The sequence below is a fragment of the Malaclemys terrapin genome, chromosome 1, assembly GCF_027887155.1.
Source record: "Malaclemys terrapin pileata isolate rMalTer1 chromosome 1, rMalTer1.hap1, whole genome shotgun sequence".
In the NCBI taxonomy this organism is placed as follows: Eukaryota; Metazoa; Chordata; order Testudines; family Emydidae; genus Malaclemys; species Malaclemys terrapin.
The window spans coordinates 214519641-214541761 of NC_071505.1; the positions used below are offsets into that span (position 1 = coordinate 214519641).

General features: G+C 41.0%; 1 protein-coding gene across 4 annotated transcripts in view; it reads left to right on the plus strand.

Moving 5' to 3' along the window:
- Positions 1-22121, plus strand: part of MAP3K15 (mitogen-activated protein kinase kinase kinase 15) — a 153074-nt gene that overhangs the window by 95890 nt on the left and 35063 nt on the right. For all 4 annotated transcript variants that reach the window (XM_054006549.1, XM_054006557.1, XM_054006565.1 and 1 more), the window contains 9 exons: positions 1715-1827; positions 2940-3099; positions 3760-3910; positions 4242-4349; positions 5913-5962; positions 10384-10479; positions 12672-12759; positions 17795-17928; positions 18918-19045. In XM_054006549.1, coding sequence (XP_053862524.1) covers positions 1715-1827; positions 2940-3099; positions 3760-3910; positions 4242-4349; positions 5913-5962; positions 10384-10479; positions 12672-12759; positions 17795-17928; positions 18918-19045 — 1028 coding nt within the window. The remainder of the gene's footprint in view (positions 1-1714; positions 1828-2939; positions 3100-3759; positions 3911-4241; positions 4350-5912; positions 5963-10383; positions 10480-12671; positions 12760-17794; positions 17929-18917; positions 19046-22121) is intronic.

Consider the following 22121-nt stretch of genomic DNA (forward strand, 5'->3'; position numbering starts at 1 on the left):
TTCAAAGTTTTACATCTGGCTTTGAAAAAACAGCAGAATTTATCTAAACAAGACTGTGCCAAATTATGAGCCTAAACTCCAAGGTCTTTACTTCCTCACAGTCTTTATTTAAGCAAACTCCTACTGAAGTAAAATTTGCACTTGGTTTAATCAGAATTGGGAAAACTTTGAGTAAGGATCTCCATTTTGGCCAACTGTATCTTAGTGGGTTTTGTTTTTTTTTAAGGCAAACAAATTCCTGGTCTCTCACTTTTCTCTATGTATTGGTATGGGTTGGGAATGCTGCACAAACAGCGAATTCAGGGTGAAATTCACCTCCGTCGTGCAGAGACACCACAGAAGACCTAGCACTATTTACATCTCACTTAAACCCCACTTTGAGGGTTTAAGTGAGATGCAGGTAACGTATAGGCCTCATGCTGGTCTTCTGCACAGGGAGGAATTCTATCCTCAGTCCCATGAGGGGATGCTGAGAAAGGAGATGTCTCATGTTGCTCAATAGCAAGTTGTCCAGTGAGTTTAAGGAGCTGCATTGATAAACTCCATTTAATGCAGTCATGCTGCATACATGTGTATACACAGATATATATATATGTAAGCCGAATATTGTACAGTAATTATTCAAACGTCTGCTGATTACAGTAATGTTGATGGTGTATTTTCTGGATCGTTACTGTAAAATACTATTTTTTTTTTCAAAAGGGATGTCTCAAGCAAGAGTAATATTACAATGTGTGCAGGGAATAATGAACCCCCAGGATGTAAATGGGTCTCTCCTGAAATTAAATAAATGCATAAAAACAGTTGGCTCTAGATAATTTAGCCAAGTTCATGGGAGTTTTGCTACTAAGGAACAGGATTTGGGGCATAGAGACATAAAGAAATAGAACATGTGTAACTCTCAGCCCTTTATGTAAAATTCTCACTAAGAAAGAACATCTTGCTGCATTTTCCTTGATATTCCTATATCACCAGTGGAATAAAATGACATTCTGTTGTATTAAATGTTAATTTTTTAAAATAACTAACTCAGATTTTCCTTCCTCCAAATCATACAAATTGATGGGACACAAAATTGTATGCAGGTCCTCTGCTCTCCTCTCCTCTCTTCTTTGACGACAGGTTAAATCAGTGGCTCTCAACCTTTCCAGACAACTGTACCCCTTTCAGGAGTCTGATTTGTCTCGCGTACCCTCAAGTTTCACATCACTTAAAAACTACTTGCTTACAAAATCAGACCTAAAAATACAAAAGTGTGACAGCACCCTATTACTGAAAAATTGCTTACTTTCTCATTTTTACTATATAATTATAAAATAAATCAATTGGAATATAAATTTTGTACTTACATTTCAGTGTATAATATATATATAGAGCAGTATAAGCAAGTCATTGTCTGTATGAAACTTTAGTTTGTACTGACTTTGTTGGTGCGTTTTATGTAGCTTGTTGTAAAACTAGGCAACTATCTAGATGAGTTGATGTAACCCCTGGAAGACCTCTGTGTACCCTTGGTTGAGACCCACTGGGTTAACTCATGGTCTCTAAAGCATTTCCTTTTCAGGGTGGTGTTGGTACAAAGTAATGAACATATTACATGGTCCCTAAAAATACTTTCTTCCCAGGGGACGATGAGCCCCTTTTTTCACAACTGTGCCATGTTTTGTGTTTAAGGCACAGTAAGATGTGAGCTCTAGACTCTTTGTCTCTGCAGGTACCGCAAAGGATTTGAGCTCCAGTCAAGTCTGTATTCTGGAATTAACCTTGCAGTTTTGCTGATTGTGGCAGGGCAGCAGTTTGAAACCTCTATGGAACTAAGAAAAATAGGTAAACAAACAATAACTTTGTGTTCTCTTTAATAAAGAACAATTGAATTTTATTTTGCAGAGATGGGTCTGAGGTGTATTCATCATTGCCCCTTGGTCCCTTTATGCCAGCTACACCAGCATAAAAGGGGCCACAGAAGGAGCATAAATCTGCTCCAGGGAACACCCAGATATGAGTGACCCCTACAATTGCTGCAGAGACAGCTCTGTGCCACCTCTTCAGGAGCCCTGGGAACAGGGGGAGCGGGGGAATTAGAGCACACAGCAGAGGTGGAGGGAGGTGGTGTAGGCAGGTCTGGACCTGTGGCCCAACTGTTCTGCACTACTGCAGTGGTTCAGAGTTGCCATTGCAACAAAGGTGTAAGTTAAGGGGCATTGAGGGCCACTACGGACACTGAATCATGGAGACCATCTCCCCCCACCCCCCTTGTATCAGTGCAGAGATGAATCTGGCTCAAAATTTGATTTAGCCCATTACAGAATTAGGAGCCAGTTGCCCAACTCAGATTCTAGTTTCCCCAAAGTTCAAGAGCTTGATTGAAACCCATCCCTGATATAGATAGATCTGTAAAATAAAACTGTTGTATTATAGATTCAGTTGCATTCTAGAAAGGTAGTAGCCAAAAATCAAAGTTCTACATTTGGAATTGGATCCTCAGCTGCACCAGAGCAGCCCTTCCTGCAGCAAAGGAGGTCAGGGGGATGCAAAAGTGTCTTTTTAACCACTTTTACACCTCAATCCTGGGACCAGACTGCACCAGCCCCTGGCCTAGGGACTGTTCCAGCAGGTGGGGATCTCTGGGACATAGGGACACCTAGGTACATCCCCTACACTGGGAGTCAGTGTAAGAGCTCCTACAGTGGCCCTACACAAAATAAATCCTTCACTGGCCAGTTGAGCCATGTTTAAGTCTGTGTTTTGTCACCACAGCTGTACAAAGTAGCCTTAATGGGGTCAAAGCATCTGGCCCATAATCTCCAGGTAGGAGTAAATACTCCCCATTCTTTCATTAATGACAGTTCCATCTCTGAATGATCATTATGATAGTGATAGCCAAATGTGCAAAACTTTCATTTAAAATAGAAGCATTCTTTCAATGTGAAATTTCCCAGGTGTGCGGCTGAACAGTTTGTTGGGAAGAAAGGGAAGCTTGGAAAAAATGAATAATTACTGGGATGTGGGACAGTTTTTCAGCGTGAGCATGCTGGCCAGTGACATTGGTAAGGCAGTGCAAGCAGCGGAGAAACTGTTTAAACTGAAGCCTCCAGTTTGGTAAGTAGTGTGTGCTCACATTAAATGCACATATTGTCTTGGTCAAAAGTGCTATCTTTTGGGATTTTTATAACTAGACTGGACAAAATACTAGAAAATGTCCAGCAGGGAACAATCCTACACAGACAATTGGATGAACCAGATGACTTAACACATTTCTAAATCTCAAATTTTTGCAACTCTGATTTGAACTTTATTCTTTATTGTGGGTTTTTTTCTGGTAGAAAATAAAACTATCCATCAGACTGATAGAGCTGGTTTTAGATTCTCCTTCTACGTTAAGGGGAGGAGGATGGTGGAGATGGACTCAGACTGAATTAGAATTCTCTTCTAAGTATTGATATGTGCCACCCATTTTGCCCCCCATGTTATCACTCCATTGGCATCACTACATAGGGATCCATTTAACCATGTACTTCTCAAATCAGTTGTGTATAAAAGCATACTATAGATTCATGTCTAAGCTTGATATCAGGCCTATAAATCTGTAAAATCAACACAGTCATATGTAAATGACAGTATCTTGTAGAATACATTTAATTTTGTTTGAAATTACATTTGAGCTACTAACTTATTAAAAAGCTTTGGGAGGGGAGGGGGATTCAGAGTCCGTCTCAGTCTCTCTCTCCTGCCCCCTTTGACTGACTGTATATGTTCTAGGTACCTGAGGTCATTAGTCCAGAACCTGTTGTTAATTCAGCGTTTCAAGAAACTCACCATCGAGCATTCTCCCAGACAAGAGAGACTGAACTTCTGGTTAGATATCATTTTTGAGGCAACGAAAGAAACCACTAATGGACTGAGATTTCCAGTAAGATGCCCAAATAGGTTTTGTAACTAATTTCCCCAGATCTTATTGAATGGCATTAACCAAAATCTATCATTTTTTCAATCTCCCTTCTTCTAAGTAGTCATTTGACCAACCTAAAAACATCTGATGCCTTCTGTAAAGTACAGTAACAAATACACCATAATAATATTGTTTTATTGTAAATAGGAAAAAAACATGGATTTTATAAAACAAAAAAAAATATGTAATGTCTGGTTTGAGGTTGCTTATTATCCTATATCACTATCCTTCTTGAGATCTTATGGTATAGTTGCTGTTACATTTCACTAAACAGAACTTTGGGTTTTTTTAGGTTTTAGTGATCGAACCAACTAAGGTCTACCAGCCTGCATACGTGTCAATCAACAATGAAGCAGAAGAGAGAACTGTCTCTCTGTGGCATGTCTCGCCTACTGAAGTGGTAAGACAAATGGCAAACACATTTCACATGGCTAATGATGCTTTGTACTTGTATGGCTCCTTTTTCACCTATGGATCTTGAAGCACTTTAAACTTTTCTACATCCCTGTGACGCAGGACAATTAATATCTCCATTTTACACATGGGGAAACTGCGGTACTATAGAGAAGGTGAAAATGACTTGCAGATCTGGGATTATTCAGCGGCTGATCTCAGATTAGAATTCATGTGTTTGTGGCTCCCAGTCCTGGGCTCATTTCACTAGAACATGCTCTATCAAAGTCCTCCATGCATCTGATGAAGTGGGTTATAGCCCATGAAAGCTTATGCCCAAATAAATTTGTTAGTCTCTAAGGTGCCACAAGGACTCCTCGTTGTTTTTGCTGATACAGACTAACATGGCTACCACTCTGAAACCTTTCGGGTAGCGTGATTGATACTGTTATCCTCTTTAATTTTGTTTTTTACATTAGCACATGTGATTTTACAGAGATACAATTCAGAGCTAACCTACGTTGATTATTAGTTATTATTGATAAAGCACCATAATGTGCATGGCATTGTTGAAATTGTAAAGGTTTTCCAAACGTAGGAGGCAGCATGAAAGAAGATATAAGGTTGTGTGCAGGCGAAGGACAAAGTCAAGAGACAAACTTTGTTGCAATATGGGGTTATGAGAGAGGGTGTAGGAGGAAATTTATAAAGAGATGTGATGCAGACAGGTATGGAGTTGTCCAAACCTTTAAAAGTGAGAAGTAACTTGAATTTGATGAGAAAGGAGAATAGAAAGCCCAGAATGATCAAGAAGGGGGAGATATTGTTGGAAAGGCATGAGAGGAGGACAGCTTTTGCAGCCTCCGTGAGGTGATATCTGGAAAAGAGGTATGATAGCCAAAGAGGTTATGATAACCTGGTGTGGTGGGGTTGTGCACTGCTCCCAATACAGGCCACAGCATATATGACACAATTTTACCGTACAAAGCAGATTCCTTGTAGACTGCCCTAACCTATGTTAGCTGACAACAGTAACCAAGACACCATCCACTTGCTGGGGACAGCTGGAGGGCAGTACTTATGGTCAGACTCTGTCCATCTCCCTCCAATTATTTCAGTGCCAGAGCTTCCTGGGGGAGAGAATTCATAGGAACCAATTACGCTAGCGCTCTGTCTGCTGAAAACGGGAGAGTTCTATTCCTAAAGGAGAAGAGCAGGGTAGTGGATCTGCCCTATGTGTGTTTTTTAATGTGAAAGGATTGCTTAATCAGTCCAAAGATGCACTGTTTGGTAAATTACACTTCAAACTTCAACTTTGCTTTTGAAACTGAATTTTTCACTAGAAAATATGTATCTTAATTCACTGTGATATTTTTTAAATTGCTTTTCCTCAACTGAGTTAAACTAGCATTGAATATAGGTCCTACATCTACCCAAATCTATTCATCCTTTCAAATAAAAAAATGGAGATGTGGCTATTCTTGCCAAGATCCTATGTATTGTATGACTTTGCTTTCAAATAACAAGCTGAGACTAACCTGTGGTTGACTTAGATCTTTGTTTCTTACAGAAACAGATTCATGAATGGAATTTTACAGCTTCCTCCATTAGGGGAATAAGGTTGGTATGTTTGAAAACAACTAATTACGGTTTCACATTTAATGTTTCACTTATGTCAAATGATCATGCCTTACGATTTGAGATAATGAACTCTGCTTTTCATTTCCTGTTGAATCTTTCTTCTACTTAAACCGCTTCAAAACATTGTAACAGGGAAGAGTCTGTCTTTCCTTAAGTGAAGCAGAGCAGTGAGCTTCTGCTGTATAGAGTCCAACCTAAAATGTTGGAGTTCTATTTTGAACTATATTTATAATTTTTATATTCAGCTAAGCTGGGGTTGCCAAACTTTTTGACACCATGACCCCATTTTAACTAATTACTTCCTCCCAGGACCCCAGACAGCCTGGAGGATGCCATTTTGTCCTAGAATATGACATCCTCTGCACAGAGTGATCCTGTATGTATGATGCATGTGAAGTCATGCTGTGCGGAGGATGCCATTTTGTAGAGCAAAATGGCCTCCTCGAGGCATCATGACCTTGCACACACTGTACATGTGAGGTCACACTGTGTGGAGCAAAATGGCATCCTCCTCACACTAGGGATCACCACAACCCCATCTGCTGATGGTGCGACCCCGTTTGGGGTCGCAACCCACAGTTAGGGAACCACTGAGCTAAACCCACCCTCAATTGGTGCAATCACGCTTTGTTAGTTCCATGTCGCTGGAAGCTAGATTTCCAGGAAATAAATTGTAGTTTCTTTTCCATGGTTGACACTTTTGTATTTAAAAACAAGGATGAGAGAGGGCTGGAAGAGGCCAGCTGAAGACATCTCTTACATTAGGAGACATCTATAGAGAAATCTTCAGGCTGCAAGAAAAGTAAAAGGTCTCAGATTAGGGTTGCCAACTGTCTAATCTCACAAACCCAAACACCTTTACCCCGCCCCCTGCCCTGCCTCTTCTCTGAGGCTCCACTCTGCTCACTCCGTCCCCCCTCTCTCCATCGCTCACTCTCTCCCACCCTCACTCACTTTCACTGGGCTGGAGTGGTTGCGGGCTCTGAGCTGGGTCCGAGGAGTTCGGAGTGGGGAGGGGCTCTGTGCTGAGCCCTGAGGCAGGGGTTTGGGGTGCAGAGGGGTTGCGGGCTCTGGGCTAGGTCCGAGGGGTTTGGAGTGTGTGTGTGTGGGGGGGCTCCATGCTGAGCCTGGGACAGGGGGTTGGAGTGCAGCAGTGGGTGTGGGATCCAATAAAGAAGATACATTACAACAAAGAGCTGTGAACTCAAAATCCTGGAAACATTACAAATAACTTACCCATATAATTGAGCACTTGAAGATATCACATAAAAAAAAAAAACAATTTCATATTTCCTCTCAAGTATAAGTAATGACCTCAAAACAGTACCCTTTTGATTAAATAAAAATAATACTACCTTTCTTGATTCATTAACCAAGCAATAAAATAATATAACAAGATTCTTCTGCTCTGATTAAAGTCCTCAGAAGAGAGGAAGCACAGAGATGAAATAGATGGGAATTCTGTAGTGGCTCTGGGGAAATAATCTTACCCCCTAAGACTGCTGTGCATCCATTGCTGCAGTCTCACACTCCTGTGAGTCCTGGCCCCTTCTCTACGCAGCTTTGTTGAAGAACAATGGCTGAGGGAACCACATAGCCTCCTCACTCCTTTCCTAGTCTGTCCTTGCTCTGCCTCTCCCCCTCTCCCCACACACATAAGTGCTGGTGCAACAGTATGCTGGGAGCATGGGTGCTGGATCTAGGGGTGCTGCTGCACCCGCTGGCTTGACGTGGTTGCCATTATATACAGGGTTTACAGTTTGGTTAAATGGCCCTCAGCACCCCCACTACACAAATTGTTCCAGCACCATTGCTGGGAGCCTTCACAGAGTTGTTGGCCCCTCGCTGTAAGGATCTGGGTCTGAAGCCTGGGTCTGCTAGTCCCTGAGCAATCGCTGTGTCCACATTGCCACCAGACAGCTCTGTCAGAGCAGCAATTGACAGGCTGTGAACGTAGTGGGCCCAAACACTACTGGATATGCCACCCCCGAAGGATTTGATTGGCAGTGCTCCCAGAGTCCCTGATTGGTCCAGGTGCACTACTGAAGCTTGGAGGAAGCACTAGGAACAGGAAATTGATTATGCAAATAGCTTCTGTGACAGACCCTGCTCCTTTGCCTTGCTCTAAGTTACTGCTCTTATCCCTGGTTTTAGTTCCTGGCTTCTGACTCTGTCTCTGACCCTCAGCCTTGACTCCTGGCTTCCAACCCCGGCTCTGATCCTCCGTGCTGGTTCTGGTCTTCCAATTACAGCTCTTACCCTTGGTTCTGTTCCTGTCTCCTGACCCCAGCTCTAACCACTAGGCCTGGTCACCCAGGCCCCAACTGTGGCACTTGCACTCAAATCTTGCCTACCTGACCTTCAGCACTGCAGAACCACCGCTAGTCCTTCTGCACCTGTGCAACTGAGATGGGCGCAGCCAGGATTTTCCCTTTGTTGCATTGGAGAAATGTTAGGTTATTTTTGGTCCCAACAAGTTTCCAGAACCAATGAAATGATTATTGTTGCTGGTGTGTACCGTTACCAGATAAGGAGTCCCTTAGCGTGCAGATTTTCTAAAACACACATTACTTACTTTACAGTGGGCTTAGTTTGCATTATTAATCGTTGCTTACCATGGTAACTTTAATTGAATAGTGACAATTCATTTGATTTGGCTCCTTTCTTAATCATTTCTGCAGATTCTAAAACCCTTGGAAGTATAGTTTTATATGTGATTGAATTAGATTTGATTTCTTTTAACGTTTGTGTTTGTTGATTTTGAGTTATTTTGACCTCTTCATGCTTTTGAAACTCTCACCAGTTATTTAATATAGAATAGTACTTGTAATCTTAATTCACACTTTTGTCAAATGTAATTGTTCTTTATGGTAGCCAGTTAATCTTAAATTCCTGCGGCATTCCTATATAGTTTGTTATATTTAGTAAACTGAAAATCATATGCATGAATACTGAGTTGTTTCCCCTGTGTATAACCTTTGAAAATTCACATAATTTTTTATTCTAGTTTAGTCAGCTAAATTAATCTGCCTCATACATTTCTACACCAGAGATTGCTTCATCAAAGCCAAATGATACAGTGACATTTGAAATGGAGAGTTTTATTGTGTGTTTTGTAAAGTAATAGAGCTGGCTGCAAAAAATGTTACATTTCCAAAGTGGAATTATTACTAAATATAACTTTTTTTAACATTATACAAAATGTTTTCTTTGTTTTGGCCGAATTCGCTCTATGTATTTTAGAATGTTGGCACTGTTGTCTTACCCTTAAATGTTACAGCAACCCAAAATATTGAGCGTTCAATTATTTCGTGTTCTCAAATGAACAATGCCTTTACAAAACAAGGCGCCTCATACACATAAGTAAAGTGTATGTCAAAGATTATTGAATGGAGGAAGAAAATATAATTTAGAGTGAATTTTGCTTGGGATCATAAGGACCATGAAAATTTCCAAATGCAGCTGAACTGCAGAGGTTCTCTTACAAAGTGGATTCATAAAAGACCTCTGCGAACTCTACACTTAGTTGAACAGGACTTCATGACAGTTCTGTGCAGTCTAGTGTGGAGGGAGAACCTGGTGACTGCTCAGGGAAGGGAGGAAGGGGTTGCAGGAATTGGCAGTTATGCAGATCCTATGACTATGAACTCCTATATGGGGGATGCAAAATGTTTTGCAATTCAGAAGCTATTCCAATCCAAAAGCTAATAGCAGCTATGAAGGGACTGTAGGACTTCCATGTGCATTGTGCATGGACTGAAGGTGGATTCCACTCTCCCAGTTCCTGCATAGCTCTTCAGCACGCAGCCCATTTATTTGGGTTCTGTGGAGGGGTGATCAAAGAGAGGCAATTTTTCGAGAAAGGACGTGACCTCAATGGCAGATGTGGTTACGTATTAATCTGGTCTTTAAAAGGTTCTAAGAAGCTTACACACTAATGTATGTTGCCATTATTTCCTTTTTAAGGTTGATTGCAAATGTAACAGAAGTATAAACTAAATTTGTTAATGTAAACAAAGACCGCCCTGGAATCTAAATTGATGTTAAATCAGTTCAGTTTCCACACCTGGGCAGTCAAATACTAGGAAATCATATGAGTCTACTAAGAAAGGTTTAAAAAAAAACATCTGGGATGAGGTTTGTCCCTGTCAAAGTCAGCATTAGTTTTGCCTGACTTAAATGTGGCCAGGATTTCACCCTCAATAATAGGTGACACAAAAGAGATTTTATATGTAAGGAGAACAATTACAGCTATTCTTGCATTTGTGAGAGAATTAACTGTCCTTGAGAAAAGAAAAGTTGTCTGAAATTGAATAATTCCTAAGATATTACTACCTCCTCCTCCATGCTGTCTAATATGAATCTATAGAGTAAAACTTTTTTTGATGGAAATTTTACAGCATATCCAAGTTTGACGAACGATGTTGTTTTCTTTATGTCCATGACAACTCTGATGATTTTCAAATCTACTTTTCCACAGAAGACCAGTGTAGTAGGTGAGTTGATTTTACCACTAATAAAACTTCTCTGGTACGTGACTGGCAAGGGGTTGGAGACTTCCCAAAAGTGGGGGAACTGGGGGCCCCAGCTCCTCCCCTGGCCAAGCCAGAAGCTGGAGCGGGGCTGGGGAGCCCACTGTCCCCCCACTTGGGTTGGAGTGCGGCTGAAAGCATCCCCCTGCCTGTGTCTCCGCCCCCCCCCCAGACCTCCTGCCTAGGGCAGGTGGAGGGATCCAGGCTCCCCATAGCTGCCGGTACAGCTCTCCCCGACCTGGCTCCAGCCGGGGGCAGGGCCACAGAGCCACAGCCTGGCCATGATAAGAGCTGTGCGGGAAGTTGTGGAGAGCTGCAGTGGACCCTCCATCTGCCGCGGTATGGGAGGCCCACCAAGAGCAGTCCTCGGCCCGGGTCTCCCCTACCCTCTGGCCAGTGCTGGGTTGGGGAGAGCCGGCACGGATTCGCGGACCCTCCACCTGCCCTGGGCTGGGCAGGGAGCCCGGGGGGACAGGACATGGGCTGGGGGCTGCTTTAGGCTCCCCCGCACCGCGGGCAGGTGGAGGGTCTGCACGGCTCACGGCTCCCATGACTGCCCAGGCTCCCCAGCCGGGCTCCACACTGGCCTGGCCATGGGGTTGGGGCTTGGGGAGAAGAGGAGGGGAAGGGAACAGGGTCCACCCTAGTGAAAAGCCAGGCCTGTCCACTTTCAAAAAGTGGGAGGGCCATGGCCTCCCTGTTCCCCTCCCCCGGTTCCAGCATAACTGGTGACTGGTATATAGCACTTAGTAGAGGACAAAAACTGACAGTGCTGAGCATCCTACGAAACTCAGACAGTGGTGCATGCAGCTATTACACTGTACATAGCATTGGCAGGGGTGCCTAGGCTGTTTTTCAGATGAGAAATAAAAGTTCATTTGTGCACTTATCATCTTGAAACTTTTTTCTCATTAAGAAACTATTGGCCGAATTCAGAGTCATCTTGGCTAATGACCATTAATAGACCTATCCTCCATGAACTTATCTAATTCTTTTTTTAACCCAATTCCACTTTTGGCCTTCACAACATCCCCTGGCAATGAGTTCCACAGATTGACTGTGTTTTGTGTGAAGAAGTACTTCCTATTTGTTTGTTTGTTTGCTTCCCTGGGGATACCCCCTCACCTTAGAGATATTGTGAAGATAAATTACTAAATGGCTGTATAGCACTCAAGCACTAAAGTAATGAGTGCCATAGAAAAAATATGCAGAGTTTAAAATGCTAAAAAATTAGCATTTCTTTCTTTAGAGCAGAGTTTGAATAGTTTGCAGTAAATAAGGCATGGGCTACACATGGAACAATGAAGCTAAAACAAAATATTGCATAACTGCTAATTAAATGAGCACCATTTGTTCTGTGTTCTTAGGCAGTCCTGTGGAGAAAATAGTATGTGATCATTTAATTAAAGACTGCATCATAATGCATACACATAAGGCGGCCAAATTAAAGTTGCACCAGGCCACAACACCATTCACTCAATTTTGGCTCTGCCACGCACCCCCCCATCATGATAGAGGGGCCAACCTAAGTGGGCAGCGGGGAAGCCAGGTCTGCTGCTCCTCACTGGTGCCAAGGGGCTGGCTCCTGCAGTAGGGTCCCCTGCCTGGCCGTGCCCCATTTCCAGGGCCCCAGCCCTAGGCACCCCTGCCAATGCTATGTACAGTGTAATAGCTGCATGCACCACTGTCTGAGTTTCGTAGGATGCTCAGCACTTTCTAAAAGTCAGCCCTTACCAAGGTGTCTCAGATTGTGCACCCGAAATTGAGGCACTGAATATCTCTAGTCACTTTTAAGTATTTTGGTTTTCATGCTTTTGTAATTGCATTTATAAAGACTAGGCCACACTAAGGCTAGTCTACAGATTTATCTAACTGAAACATTGTAGTTAAAAGAATTACGATAATAAACCCCAAACAAATCCTTGGGTACACTGCAGCTGATTAAACCACTTTGTAGATAAGTAGGTTTTTATTTTTCAATATGTTTGATATCCTCAGATAAACTATAGTAAATGTAAAGATGGAAAGTTAATGAAAGAACCCTATTACAGTTTGTTAGTAAATGTATCGCTTTGCACATGGATTACAAAGTTCTAGCTAATTTTTTACAGAGAGGGCGTTATCTTTGCTGATTGTTTGATATTTACTGCTTGCAGATTCTGTGGCTTGGTTAAGGAGATTTTGACTGATGCTGTGGGCAGTGCTTTGGAATTAGAAGGAGAGATTGATGGGGACACACTGGAAGTAAGTCATGTTTATGGGTAAAATAGCTGAAAACCCTAAACCATTTTTTCTTTTCCATTTTTCCTCCCTCATATGAATTTGTCTGAAAAACAAGGATAAGGAAATAACATTTAAATCCTTCAAAATATATAGAAAATTGCAACACTCCTGTAACTCTTCATACAAAACAGTTAACTTTCTTGTGGGGGAAAAATACAGGTTTGTATGTAACATAGTGCGCCATCTACTACAGTGGCTGGAGTCATATAAGTACATGAGAATGTGAGTTATTGATCTTGAAAATTATTACACATGTGATGGATAGCTGAGAATCACCAGATCCTGGGTGGAGTTGGTTAGCTAATGATAGTAGGTATTGCATACTTCCCAAGAAAACCTATGTAGAAAATGCCGCTTAGTTTTTCTAACCAGATCCAGGATGTTGCCATCTCTTTGGATAAATTAAATGGATAGGCTGTTTCGGCGATGATTGAATACCAGACTCTTGGCAATGTGAATACTGGACTTTTCATCCAGAAAGTTTGGAATTGTCAGTTTTGAGGGTGTACACTGCATTCTGTTGTTATATTGCAATTGGAAAAGCATCGCTAAAAGATTGATGTCATTTTTATCTATGGGCAGGTAAAAATAAATCCAGCTGCTGTTTTTAAAAAAATACTTACTCTTTGTAGTTCACCTGAACCTAAGCTCTTTCTGTTCCTGTTTATCCCATCAAAAGCCATTGCCAAATGGGCACTTCCCAGGAGCAATTTACTTACCTTTAGGATGCGACTAGGTCTTCATGATAATGAATCTCCTGTAGGAGTTGACACTTCAAGCAGGAATTGGGGGAGGGAAGAGTTGTTCAAGATTGTGCACCAGCTGAAAGACAAGGTTCCACAACCAAGTCTGAGAGTGCTGGCCATAGAATTCTCTCATCCTGCCAACGTAAAGTGCATCAGTTGAGAGAGTCTATTAAGGCTCAGCTAAATAGTTCACATCTGTGGCCTCAGCATTTACTGTAGAGAAAACAGGATCCGTGAAGCAGTATTTTGCTTGGTCAGAGATATAGTTATATCTGGGGCAATGGGTTTTACATTGCATATTTGTGTACTTAGCCAAGAGCAGGAACACTTCCTAACAATACAGTGTATTTGATTGAGGAATAATCTCTCAAAGGAAGTAAGTTCACCATAGCTTGAGTCTTTTAAAAACTGAACTGAGCTAAATGCTTGAGGATACATTGTAGGGAATAATCATGCATTGATAGATTCCATTTGTAAAAATGGTGGCCTAATGATATTTATATTGCATCTTTAAATTGCATGATTCTATAAGCAACCTGCATTTTTTCACATGTATTAAATTAAGTTTACTCTATTATGCAACAAGGGTCAAAGTAGAAATCAAGGCGTGGAAGGGAAAGGCAGAACTCTATCCATACAGGTTGCTACAAGTCCCAAAAGTTATTTGGTTTGAAAGCCCCTAAGCAGATTTGTCTATATGGGAGAAGGGTTTTTTGGGGTTGGGGTTTTTGTTTGATTTTTTTCCCCCCACTTGTTATAACTTGCCCATTGGAACTTTGGTTGATTTGACATTACAGTCCCTAAAAAGAAAAAGAAAGGAGAAAAAAAAAAAAAGAAAAACAATAGTTTTAGCTAGAAACAGCTGGTTCATAAATGAGATCAGACATGTTATATCACTCCACAGTTATAGGTTATAGAGTCTTGTCACTTAAAGAGGGACTATCATGCTGTCTGGAGTGGCTCATGACCATGAGTGCCAACCTCAGGGCAGATTGTCAAGAAGCAGGGCAGAAACCCCAAACTGGTTGTATATTCTATAATTAGATTTCACCAACCCAGTAACAAATGTGAATTCCCAAAGCACTATAACAGACTTACCATGTAGTCACAGACAGTCTATCTTACCATCAAGGCGAGTTGAATTTAGGGATAGTTGGTTGCTGTACACCAAAGACTGCAAAATATTCAGGTTGCTACCAGTCCCAAAAGACCAGTCACTCACCCCATGTCAATTTGTACCTTAGATCTGTCACCAAAGACAATGCTTGTAGCCAATCCAGTAATAAACCAACTAAAGATCTATTAACTAGGGAAAAAAAAGTGAGAGAGTTATTACAAAGTTAAAGCAGGCAAACATGTATACACAAATGAGGTAGTCCATAGTTTTAAAAGGTGACAGAGTTGTAGTAATATGTCAGCTCTGAATGTCATTTCGGGCTAACCCAGGTTGACTCTGGGGATCTCTGCTTCTGTTTCATAGCTCTGGTCCAGTGAGTCCAAACAACAAAAAAAGAGATGAAAAATTTTCCTGTCGGTTATTTTTATTTTCTTCTTCCCAAATTCAAGCTGATGGGATGATCCCTTTTGCACTTAGCCTCTTCATGGGTATGAAAGGGCAGTTAACAAAATTTTTGTATCGTGATGTCCCATTTAGTTTTGATAGTCCTTCTTGGTGGTTGGGAGATGATCCCTTCTGATTGAGTTCACAGTTTCAGAGCAAACATTTTTTACAGTCATAAATCAAAAGCTTAAATATTATCATATAGCATGTGATAAAGATATAATAAGTGAAATTAATGCATGCAGCAACCTACAAGCATCTCAGAGAGTCTAAATACTAAACACGTTAAAAGTCCAATACCCATCTGAACCGTATTAACACATGGGTGAAACAGACTGGTTTCCAGCAAAGAATTTGTCAGTGCTCAGCTGACGCCTTAAACGTTGGCAAGGACTCACACCCGGTCTGCCAACGTTGCAGTGACAACATGAAAAATGTTGGGTGATATGTTCTTGATGGACTTGATGAGAAAGCCTCACCTGGAAACCATACAGGGTATTAAGGGGAAAAGAAACTTTGGAAGGAAAAAGAAAACCTGTGATCTTTCAGTTTTCAGTCAAAATTCTTGTGATTACGAGTGTCATCTGGGTAAAGGGCTACATGATAGGGACAAGGTAGCATTTGAAAATGATTGTAACTTGGAGCAAAGGCTGCTGTTAACAAAGATTTAGATTTAGAACTAGAGCCAATTTGGGGATTCTTTGAACCAAGTGGGATTCATTTATATTACCTTTTGTGCACACCTGGACATTAATACTGAGAAAGTTTCTATCACTGGAAAAGTTGTTACTGAATCCCAACTAGGAAATCCCCTAAGCCTGGGAACACCAGATTGTGTGCCTTGACCAAGGTCTTAGGAGAAACACCTGCTTGTTCATAACTGCAGTTGAATCACTCACCAAGGAGGCTCAGTAGTTGATCATGTGCACAGATTTTCTGCAGTGGCAAACTAGTATGGATTTATTGTCCACCTAAAGAAAACAGAATGGAAACATACCAAATTGCATCAGGTACACAGTCTACTAAACCTACTGTCAAGCACTGAATTACACATCTCAACTGACTTCACATATCCTGGGAAGCATGGACTCCTTCTCTAGGCTGAGATGAATTACCTTAGGACTAGTCTGTTGCAGAGCTGCACCTTGACCTCAAACTCGGTCATGCAGCTGTGTCATGTCATAGCTGTGAAACCTGGGTTTGCTACTGCCAAAGAACTTGACAAGTTTTACTTGTAACACTTTGGTCAATTGTGCATGTCACATAACAGGATAATTTTGGAACTTTGAAGAGCTAAAACGTGGAAAATGAAACTATATTAAGGCTACGTTAATCCAAGTTCAAATCCACTGAGTAGGATACGGTGTTAGGGTTAAACAACAACAGAATTCCTTAGCATGTTCTGTACAGTGATACAAAGATGGTGATCATTTTGTAAATGAACAGAGAGAATTTTGAAGGCATATTGAAACAGCAGCAACTTAACTCAGGACATGCTCGAAGAAGACAGATCTCGAGGTTGCATTCAGTTTCACTGCATGACATGGACATATTTGACATAGCAGAAAAAATGGTATCATGAGAGAAGTGTCTATTAATTACAGCAGTAAAAAAAATTAAAAATGATGTTACCTAGGTAGGGAATTCATATAGACACAGCATGCGAAGCCTGAAGTCTCACAGATTGGGCATAAACAGCCATTTGGATTTGGGAAGGAACAAGGGGAAATCTACATACTCCAGTCGTTCATCTTGGAAATTATAAAGCTACACACCTCTTTAAAAAAAAAAAATCTCTGTTTTCTGTTTGTGTAAAAGCTTTCAAAATGTCATACACTAATTTCTCACTCTCAAATTTGTATATGAATCAAGACTGCACTGTTTAACCCATCTCTCATAATAGAGGTTCATTTAGTGCCTGTGAATTTGCTTCATGCATCAGTAGGCTTTTTGTCTGCAGAGATCTTTGCAACACGAGTTCTCTGCAATGAGGTCACAGTAGTGGACCAGATCCTCAGATAGTGTAAACCAGTGTAGCACCATTAAAGTCAGTCACCTGCACCGATTTATACTAGCTGAGGATATGACACAGTATGTTCCAACAGAAATGTATACAACTACTTAGTTTTGTATTTTTAATTTCCTTTTAGAAGATCAGCATATTTTTAGGGCTATCAATTAATCTCAGTTAACTCAAGCGATTAACTCAAAACAAATTAACTTGATAAAAAAAATGAATTGCAATTAATTGCATTTTTAATCGCACTGTTAAAAAACAATAATGGAATACCAATTAAAATTTATTATAGATATTTTTGGATGTTTTCTACATTTTTCAAATATACTGATTTCAATTACAACACAGAATACAGATTGTACAGTGCTCACTTTATATTATTGTTTTTGATTATAAATATTTGCACTGTTTGGGCCTGATCCTGCATTCCATATTCAGGCAAAATTCCCTTTGAGTAAATCTATTTAGCAATTATATATCTGGACTCCTGTTAGGGAAGGCCACATTTTATAAAGCAAAAAGTAAATATTTAATGACCAGTAAGTTTTTAAAAATTATGTATGTATAGAACAATATATATTTCATCATTCTTACTAAAACTTATTTGCAATCTGAAAGGTGGCTGCAGTTGTAACTATTTGTGTACCATTACGTATACCTTTCTGCTTTCAGTATGAATATGACTATGATGAGAATGGCGATAGAGTGATATTAGGGAAAGGTACTTATGGAATAGTTTATGCTGGAAGAGATCTTAGCAATCAAGTCCGAATAGCCATCAAGGAAATCCCTGAGAGAGACAGCAGGTGAGTCTTAGGCCTTGTTTACACTACAGGGAAAAGTCTATCTAAGCTATGCAATTTGAGTTACGTGACTAGTGTAACTCAAGTCAACGTAGCTTAGATCTACTTACCGCGGGGTCCACACTATGCGATGTCGATGGGAGACACTCTCCTGTCAACTCCCCTTACTCTTCTTGATCCGGTGGAGTATAGGAATCAACAGGAGAGTGATCTGCAGTCAATTTAGCATGTCTTCACTAGACCCCCTAAATCGATCACCGATGCATCGATCGCTGCATGTCAATCCCCCGGTAAGTGTAGACAAGCCCTCAGTGTAGTAATAAACCTGCATCACCAATGAAAAATGCAGTTTGTTGCTAAGACTTTTTTCCTTTCTAAAATGTATTTATGTATAATGGTTTGTAGTATAATATTCCAATACATGATAATTGAATTAATCTATATAAAATATGGCTTTAATCATTCTGTTTAGGGGCAACTTTAATGTCTTCCTCTTTTCCCAGTACTACCAAACCACCAAAAATATATACTAATTTGATGAAGTCCTTTGTGGGGATCAGGATTTTTTAATTGTTTGAATAAAGAGTCCGACATTCTTATCTAAAATATTCCAGGAAATAAACAGCTTGTTTTCCATGTAGCAATCCAATCATATTTTTATCCTTTTTTGAGAAAGGGTAAACCATTTGAATATGTCAAACATAGAGCTGGAAAACGCTAGGAAGAGATGCATGTAATCTCCCCCCCTCCCCCAGTGCACCTCTATCTTTGTGGGAAGCTTTTCTTGTACTCCATTGCTTTGTGTTTTCTGAAAAGCCAGCCAGTCATGCTGAATTTAAAGTTTAGTGACTAGAAGGTTTTGGGGGACTTGGATGAAACCACTAAACTCATTTTATTTGTAAACCTGGATTTAAAACTAGGTCTCCAAAGATGTTAGTCAAGTATATTTACATGCATCTTCAACTGTTCCTCAATTTACTACTTCTTGATAGGTATTCTCAGCCATTGCATGAAGAGATAGCGCTGCATAAATATCTAAAGCATCGGAATATTGTCCAGTACCTTGGTTCTGTCTCTGAAGATGGATACATTAAAATCTTTATGGAGCAGGTGCCAGGAGGTTTGTATCATTCTGGACTGGGATTTTCAAAGGCATCTAAGGGTATTGGGAATCCAACTTCTGGGAACAGTCAATAAGAGTGGGGCACTTAAATGCTTTAGGAACTTCACTAAATCCCAGAACTAATGCGTTGCTACACTGTAGGTGTCCTTCCTGTTGAGAAGTTAATTGCTAGTGGCATTTTTCTGTTTATAAGCAGATTCTCTGTAAGTGAACAATAGATATGAAGTGGTACAGTTCTCGAAATCCTGTGAAATCCCTTTCTATAATAATTACACACACACAAACTATGTTAAAAGAATATTAGTAAGGTTACAAAGTAGAGCACTCAGAAATTAAGAAATGCCAGAAGTAAGGTTGTTTCCCCTTTGGCCCAAGCAGTTAGCCAGTATTCGGGGCGTTGCTGTTAGGAGGAGGACTTGATGATACAAGTCAGTTATTTCTTTAGTGCAATTCTAATGTACACAAATTCCAGTTTCCATGAACAAAGTAGAGACAAATAACAGGACGCAGTTTCCTTACTCATAATTTCCAAGTCCAACCCCTCCACTTGATTCTGTGCCTCAGCGAGCTTTGTCTCAGGATCTTGCTCATGACTCTTCTCTCTGTCTTCTGGCTTTCTTCCTTTGGCTTTCTGCCTCTCATGCACACACTGCTCATCAAACAATAATCTAGCTCCTGTGTGTGCAGCCAAGGAACCCCTCAGATCAGATGGCTTAGCTTCTGATCAGATTTTGGCATGAGGCTTTGGGTGGCGGCTTCTGTTGTTTCCAGCTATCTCATTACATACAGAGGCTTAGTTGCTCATTTCATTTAGACTGAAAAAAGAATGCTCACTGCATCCATTGGTTTTAACTGTGTCTGGGGGTATTTTTCTTCAGAAGACCACCGCCTCACTCAGTGAACAGAATGGACATTGCTCACTTAATGAACTGCTGTTCAATATTTGTTATATCCTCACTGTTCAATGTGTGGTTCCAGGCCTAATTTACTGCACACAATTGCTCTAAAGACAGAATTATTAATTTAATCATGGGCTTTTCTATGGCACTCATCACTATATTATCTGAGTGCATCACAAATGTTAATGAATTTGTTTTCACAATGCCTCAGTAAGATAAGAGAGTATTATTATACCCATTTTACAGATGGGAACTTAATGGCACAGAGACATTAGTTTATATTTTTTACCTTAATGTTGGATGCCCAATTTGAGACAGCTGGGTCCTGATTTTTCAGAATACTTAGCATTAGTTAGCACTTCATATGTTCAAAGCACGGCTCCTATTGACATCAGTTGCTACTATGAGTGCTCGGCATTTCTGTAAATCAGACCCTCAGTCATCATGTAGGGCACCCAAAAATGACGAAAACACAATTAATGCCCACTCATGAAAAGTTTGGGTTAAATGTCTTGCCTAGCACCACGTAAAGAACTCTGTGTCACAGGCAGGGATAGAATCCAGTTCTCCAGAGCATCATTCAACTGCCTTAACCACAAGATCACCCTTTCTCTTCCTGCAATCGCCTGCTTCATTTACTACACCCTTCCAAATTCTGCAACAAATGAGACGGGGCGCCTGTAGACTACAGCTTCTTTCACTACACAACCCTGATTCATCACCAGAGCAAGTCCAGCCTGTGCACTGAATAAGGCAGGGATCCTGGGGGAAAAATATTATGTGATCAGGTAATTAAAGACTGTTTTATAATGCGCACACACACACAAGGGGACCATCTTAATTCTGGCATTTCCTAACTTTTGTGTGCTTAATAATAATGTTTTTTTTTCCCCTGTGTGTATAATTGCCTAGGTTTTTAAAAATGGAAACTGAAAAAACAGAAGTTCCATCTGTGGCATCATATTGATACTCACATAGTTCATTAGCATGGCTCTAACTTTTAGAAGAGAGGCTGAGGGAACTGGGGTTATGTAGTCTGCAGAAAAGAAGAGTGGGGGGGAATTTGATAGCAGCTTTCAACTACCTGAAGGGGGGTTCCAAAGAGCATGAGCGAGGCTGTTCTCAGCGGTGGCAGATGACAGAACAAGGAGCTTCTAATGGGAAGGGGAGCAGTGGGGGCAAAATACCTAAATGATTCCAAGACTGAGTTTGATAAGTTTTTGGAGGGGTTGGTATGATGAGACTGCCTACAATGGCATGTAGCTGATCTGCGATTCTAGCAGCAAATATCTCCAATGGCTGGTGATGGGACATTAGATGGAGAAGGCTCTGCGTTACTTCAGAGAATTCTTTCCCAAGTGTCTGGCTGGTGGGTCTTAGGGTCTAACTTGCTGCCGTATTTGGGTCAGGAATTTTCCCCTGGGTCAGATTAGTAGAGACTCTGGAGTTTTTTTGCCTTCCTCTGCAGCATGGGATCGCATGCAGAGTGTGCCCCACCCTCGCTCTGCCTCTTCCTGCCCCTGAACCCCCTTTTACCCTCACAGCGCCTCCTGTCTGCCACTGAACAGCTGAGCCCACACTATTTTTTTGTGTGGGTGCTCCAGCCCCAGAGCATCCATGAAGTCGGCGCCTATGCTGCCATGCTAACATAATGGCACATGTTTGTGCTAAATTCATCCCAGCATCTCCAGTCACTGTCCTGCCCCTGGACAGTACCAGCTGCTGTTGCTTACCTGGTGCTTTATTCTGTCCACGCACTCCTCCTCCCATATATGTTGGAGTGCACTCTGAATAGCTGCTGGAGACAGGACATGACTGCACTAACATTTACATTTCTTCACCACCAGCTAGCCTAAAAGGGACAGCTATTTAGAAAACCTGTGGTTCAATTCTGTCAGGAAACTTCCAACTCAGAAAGCTGTTAGCATGGATTGAAAACTCTCTCAACTAAGTTTGCTAGAACTTAAGTAGAGCCCATTGTAAATTCTGTGTCTGACTTGTCATAAGCAGAAACTGTTGCAGAAAATGCTGCTATGTGAGCAAAGAACTTGGTCTGTTTAAAAAGATTAAATCTGGTTCATTATCTCCACTAAGTAGGAGAAATAACAGCAACCCATCTTCCAGTCTGAGTGTATGAGGCCTCCAGCCCCTGGTTTTCTTTTCGTATGAGGCCT